Raw genomic sequence first — 6747 nt, forward strand, 5'->3', positions numbered from 1 at the left:
GAAATTATGAATTGAATTTCTTGAATTCTTTTTAAATTATAAAATCCAAACATATTTGGCCAATATATAATAGTTGGATAGGTATGTCAAAAGATACACCCACACCAAGAGACATGTCTTGGAATTCATAATTATTGGATTCCTATGAAAAGACACAACTTTTCATCCATCTCTTTCTAGAATATTTCTCAATATTCTATACAAATTTTCAAAAATTTCAAGTATAAAGCGGCTTACATTAGTTTAATTTCTCATTCACCAAATTAAGAATTTCACTTAAATAATCATGTAAAATTGGTCACAATCAATTTTCAATACAAAATTCCAACAAAACCACATCTTTAACATGAGTTGGACTAATTTGAGAATGCATGGGAGATGAAAGGGGTGGGCAGGATCGAGATGACATAATTTCAGGAGGGGAATTTACTGAAATAATCTGAGCGCCTATTTGAGCCTCATTTTTATAGGAAAATGTGTTTTGAAATATTTATTTTTTAAAGAATATATGGTTAAAAGATAAAGAGAAAATTTCTATTTAAAGGTAAAATTATTTTATGAGAAAATGTATGGTTGTAAATAAATTTTAAGAAAATTGAGTTTTTGAAAAAAAAAAAAAATGGAGACCAAACATAAGCTTAATTTTAGGGTTTTTTTTTGAAAAATTATGAGAAATGTGTACTTAAAATACAAATACTATAATTTCAATTATTATTACCGTATTTTTTACGTTCTAACCAACAAACTGGAAAGAGGCAATTTAGCAGCTCAAGAATCTGAATCCTCAAAACTTCAGATCAGGCAACATCAAAATCATAAGATGAAATCTTACACAAATGAAGTCCAAACAAGATGAATAGTTGCTTTAACTACATTTTCTTCAAAATTTTCTTCCTCAAATTTGCATATAATCAAAAACAAATCTACAAGTTTGTAAATTTTTAACTTTCGATACAATTACTTCATATCTTGTTTGATTTTTAATGTTGTTAATACTTTTTGTTCTAGTACATGTGATATTTAATCTTTAAATTAATACATTTGAGTTAGTATGTATGCATGTATGTATGTATGTATGTATGTATGTATGTATGTATGTATATATGTTAGAATTAAAACTTGCGTAAACTGGATTGGAACAGTATACAAGAAAATCAATTTTTGATCAATTCAAGTGATGCATGCAAGATATTTGTAAAAATGTAAATACAAATATGAGAAACGAAAAATTGACATTAATCTCTATTACTTTATTTTTTATTTTTTATTTTTATGTGGCACTCTATCTCATTTGAATTATTTAAAATCAATTAAAGCGATGCATATATGTGTTTATGAAAATTGAAATATTAAAATGAATTCAAACCTTACTTTAAATTTAAAAAGTGAGTTGATATAATACTTTATTCAACCGTCGTATCTGAATTAATGTGGAGGGATTATATTTTATCACTTAAAAAAAAGACTCACTAGTTTAATTGTATTCTTTTTGCAAATATGGATGAAAGTAATGCGTTCATCTGTTATGGAGGCAAACGGGAACAAGATAACGAATGTAAAACGTGATAAAATGATTGGAATTGTTATTCCATCAGAATTCGCATACAACGACATTTGTTAAAATGTAAATGTTACTTTTTTTTTAAAATTTAATATGGCCTTGTTTGATCCCCTTTTTTTTAAATATATTTTTTTAACTCTTCTTTTCTATCCTACATTATTCAATAAAAATAATATTACACACACACACACCCATTTTTTATTTTTTAAATGCATATTCTTCATAAAATCTACTATTCCAGATTACATCCCTTAATAAAAATGGGGCTCAAACATGCTCGATATCATGTCACATTCCAGATTTGAAAATTTTCGAATATAGGTGTTATTGTGCATAGAATAGCTGGAGTGATGGCGATGATGGTTCGTAATTCTTAAAATCGTATATTTCTTGTTTCTGGTGGTGATCGATTTGTGGCAATGAGGTGGCTTTATAGAGTATGTTACAGTAACAATGTTCTGTAACACTTGCAACACACTATGTTAACCAATTGTGGTGGTGGTGGTTCACAATTTTTAGAACTTTTTTCTTTCTTTCTTCTTGGTTGTGACTTGTGACCTATCTTGTGGTAATTTCTGGTGACGGAGGTAGTGCAGCACAACTTTTTACAATTGTTACACAATGTAAGAGCATCTCTAACTAGGTCTGGGCATGGTTGGGGTTGGATTGATTTTGTGCTCAACCTGAATATATATATATATATATATATTTGATAGTTATCAACAAATTATTATATCAAAATAAAAGACTACAATCTAAATTTGGAGTTTACAATAAAATATGAATTTTAAAATGAAAAAAATAAAATGTATTAGTGATTTCAATTGGTTAATTGACAAGTTGGTTGCTTAAACTGCAACTAACCCAATCCGATTGGTTAACATTAACCAGACCAACCAATTGTTTTGCTCATACCAACCAAAATTGATACAACTTGATTTGGTTTGATTGATTTTTTTGCTCACCCCTATTCCCAAGAGACACACTTAAGTACAAAATGCACCTTATTTTAAGGAGTAAATGCTTAAAAGTAAACTCCAATTGATTCTCTATTTTAACTTTTTAAATACAGACTGAATTTAGCTGTATAAATTTAGAGAGTCAATTTCACTCTCTCTTCTTAATGTGTAATATTGCATTTAATAAGTCACAGATTTAAATACTCTACTCTTAAACTATTCAAAATACATTTAAATTGATTGGCTATTAACATATAAAAATTATGTTAAATAAAATATGAAAATAAATCAATAAATATTTCTTGAGACAAGCAAAATAAAGAGTCAAAATAGAGAAAATTGTTGGAGTACATAACATGTTTGATTCTCTAAATTTATAGATGTTCCCTATAATACATAAAATGCTCTTCATAAATAAATAGCATATTGAAAATACTCTTAACACTTAAGGTCCGTTTAATTGTAAATGTAGAAAAGACAAACTAATTTCATGTAAGTTGGAAAAGAAAAAGCCACCAAAATCATAGGAATTCGATTTCCATGGAATTGGTGAAAAACATGTTTTAAATGTTTGTACCCTGGAATTCGAACTTCATTTCTACTTTTGTATCAAACACTCAAAATAGAAAACGAATTCCTCGAATATGACGTTTTCCGTGGAATTCGTCTAAATCAAACAGACCCTTAGTGCTATCGGTGATAACGCTTTGTTTTCCAAGTATTATATATGTTACAAAAAGAATAAAAATAATTATTGTAAAATGTGTAAAACAGTACTTTGGGAAATAAAATAAGTTGGACAGTTGGTTGAAATATATTAACTTTTTCAAGTATATTGTGTAACTTTCCTAAAATATTCTCGTTTCCAGTTTCATATAGTTATTTACATAGTTACTTTTATGTCTAATGTTATGCCTATGAATTATCATTCTATATTGGGCCACTTTATTGGACCCGAGCTAGGCCCATTAGTGTTGGGCTCCAAAGCCGAGGCTCTAAGAAGCCTAGCCGAGGCGCCACCGAGGCCATAAAAAGCCCAGCCGAAGTGCCTATCACTTTGCTTACCTCATACTGGGTTCAAACTTAGGCCCATTAACCCGCCCTAGCCCATTTCACATCATTTCTCTACATATATGGATTCAATTCACAAGTTAAGGTATGTTCTAAATACTCTAGCCAAATCCCCCATCTCTCTACTATTGAACTCTATATATCTAGTTCCGTCCGGCCGTTGATTTGACCGTCGGAGTGCAAACGGTCGTCGGACCTTTTTCTCGTCCGGCCGCCTTTGCCTGTTGACGGGGTGCTACATGCGCAGGTTTCGAGGGGACGAAGCTAGAGTGCTTGTTGGAGCCATTTTTGAAGTTCAACATCTAATATGTGATTTAATTTAAAATAGATAAAATAATAAAAATAAGAGTTGAGACGAGACCCATTAGGAGCATTCGTTAACACGGATTAATTCCCAGCTAGAGTGGGGAATGGGATTGTCTTCCCTGCCAAGTTGGGAATGGGGAATTGTGCCCCGTGATGGAACTATAAAAGAGTTTTTCAGCTGGCCCCCTGTGATAGGTCCGTCCGTGGTAAAGGAGGTTAATCCACTATAAAATGTATAAAGGAGGAAAATTGAGAGGTAATATTCTTCTTGTTACTCTTCTTATAGCATATATTTCACGACTTTCTCAGTTCACCTAATAACAAATTGGTTCTCGTGGAATAAACTGGCTCGACTATCCAATACAGTAGCACAAATGTATAACATGACAATTGGATTCAGTAAAGTATACTAGGAGTAAAAATCTATAACGATCCACACTCTAATGAAAGAGTTAGCATATAAAGTACTTCTAGTAATCCCAACACGATGTCTAGGAGAACGTTGAGCATCTAATTTGGGGGTGCACCCAATGCTAGCTTTTATGACTAGTTAGGAGACAATAATAGGATAACTTTGGGTTTTTCTATTTGTACACCTGGATGTCAACCCCTATGTACGAGTAGACAAACTTGGATAACTTTTGCCATAGTCATTTGCAATGGCTCGAGTAGTAAGTGAATGATGAGATCCATTAGGTTGAGCATAATGTTAGTTAAATAGAGTGTATATATACGAGATGTTCAGAGTAGGGTTCACTTGTAAGGACTTTTTGTAAAGTATTTTTATTGTTACATTTGTGTGGTTTCTTGATGCAAAAACTACTGACTCCAGTAGTCAATATCAATAGTCGATGAAATAAAGAATTTACAAATAAAAATCACAACTTGACCCTCAATACCATTAGTCGATAAGGTCAATCATCATCCGAAATTCTTGAATAATAAGTTTTACTCGACCCCATCAACTTAAGCACACAACTGTGAAATGCCCTTCAAGAAACAACCTAGGAGAGCATACGAGTACCTAACAAAGATTCAATAAACATGTAGCTAAGTGGACAAAACAGCTTCACTATCTACCGATGGATGATCCTTCATACATGTCCAGGCAGCAAATGTATATATAGCAAAGAAAAGAAGTTCAAAAGTGAAGTAGTTTTCGGGTTAGACAAACCAGTGGCAAACGAAACCTGCTTCTAACTTAATACCTACATACATTGTAAGATAACTTATGAGATATGTTACTCCAGGCACGCCTATGGTTAACAATCACAGAGAGAGAATTGATTTCTAATCCATAATACATTGGAAATTAAACAAATCAAGCAGCCCATATTCCTTCAGCAATTTCTTTATGGATTAAATATCGAAAAGCTGAACTCTGTTCTAACCAGTATACGTACTTCTCAGGTCTATTTTTGGCAACCTTTCGAATAGCTTCCTGTTGAACTCCAAATAGACACTCACTGACCATTTCCAAAAGCGCGGTCATGCTAAGTGACATGCCCTTTGCATAATAGGAAAGGATTTTTGGCATGTATAACTTTGTTTCTTTATGAACATATACTGTAGCCTTTATAAACTCCTCCTTGGCGACTTTAAGATCGTGAAATACATTGTTTGCCGTGTAAATCCGAACCTACATCCAGTAAAATCCAAATATAAGTTCACAAAGGAACTGATACTTGCCAGAATGAAAAAGCATGAATAAATGCATTACCACAGGGTCTGAGACTGCCCCTGAACAAAGCGCAAAATGGACAAGCAGTTCAGGGTATTCAATGGAATAAGGATGTTTGCCGCTCCCAGTCTTGAACTTTTTTCCGGGAGAGAGAAGCGTCTGAAGCCACTGAAAATTCAAGCATTTTTATTTTTTCAGTGAAGACGTTAAATATGTACTCCCCTGTTTGAGCCCCATTCTTTAAAAATCCATTTTTTTTCCAAACTCATTCCAATCACACATTTTTCAAATAAGATAACTTTACATGTAAAGCCAAAATTTTCCCCTACTTTTTAACCACACTTTCTCCAAAAAAATAACTATTTGAAAAATCATTTTCCCAAAAAAATGGGGCTCAAACAGGGGGCATAATAGATATCAATTTTCAATCAAGATCATCCAACTTAATACAGTGATCAAAACAATAAGCAGATAGAACTACGGTAAACAGTCTTTATATCAAGTATACAATTATGCATGTACTATAATTTATGTGAAGGCATGTTAAGCAACATGTAAATACCGGAGCCGAATAGTGAGGTTGGATTCCCAAAATGGAGCTTTGTATGTCGTAGGCATTTATGCAATGTCCACCCACATTGTAAGCTGCCTGAAAGAAAACTTTGCACTTGGAACAATCAGATCTACATAATAAAATCCATTACAATGAGAATTGAATAAGACTCATTTTTACCTTCATGATGGAATTACTTTTTATGTAGTTTTGAGTTCCATATGCCAAATAAGCCTGCAAGACAGAGAAACAAATTGCACAGGATAAATTGAAGTTTTGAGTTACAGACTCATAGCCCGAATGCTTTTGCAGTAAAACTAGATAAAAGTTCCACAAGCCATACATGCATCACCAAAGCATTGTGAATATTGATCCAAAAGGCAAGCTTCTCTTCTCTTCTCATTTTATTTGGGTCGACCTTCTCAAGACCAATAACTAGAGACCTGCACAGCTTTAATTAAAAACAAATGGGAACTTAAAGGATAAAGCTGATGCGCTACTAGAAAGTGTTTTGAGGAACCATTTTCCTAATCTTATAAAGCCATTAGTTCATCTAGAAGATTGACTGATCTTGTAGAATGTATAATGTTAATAAGAGAAAACATTAGGGGTGGGG

General features: G+C 32.5%; 1 protein-coding gene across 2 annotated transcripts in view; it reads right to left on the reverse strand.

Annotated features, from left to right (window-relative positions):
- Window positions 1-4916: 4916 nt before the first annotated feature.
- The window catches only part of LOC111397550, a 5710-nt gene continuing 3879 nt past the window's right edge, over window positions 4917-6747 (reverse strand). For both annotated transcript variants that reach the window (XM_023024536.1, XM_023024537.1), the window contains exons 6-10: window positions 6475-6574; window positions 6312-6365; window positions 6141-6227; window positions 5618-5746; window positions 4917-5536 (exon numbers count right to left, since the gene is read on the reverse strand). In XM_023024536.1, coding sequence (XP_022880304.1) covers window positions 5219-5536; window positions 5618-5746; window positions 6141-6227; window positions 6312-6365; window positions 6475-6574 — 688 coding nt within the window. In that variant the 3' untranslated portion in view covers window positions 4917-5218. The remainder of the gene's footprint in view (window positions 5537-5617; window positions 5747-6140; window positions 6228-6311; window positions 6366-6474; window positions 6575-6747) is intronic.

Source organism: Olea europaea, chromosome 7 (assembly GCF_002742605.1).
Source record: "Olea europaea var. sylvestris chromosome 7, O_europaea_v1, whole genome shotgun sequence".
Lineage (NCBI taxonomy): Eukaryota > Viridiplantae > Streptophyta > Magnoliopsida > Lamiales > Oleaceae > Olea > Olea europaea.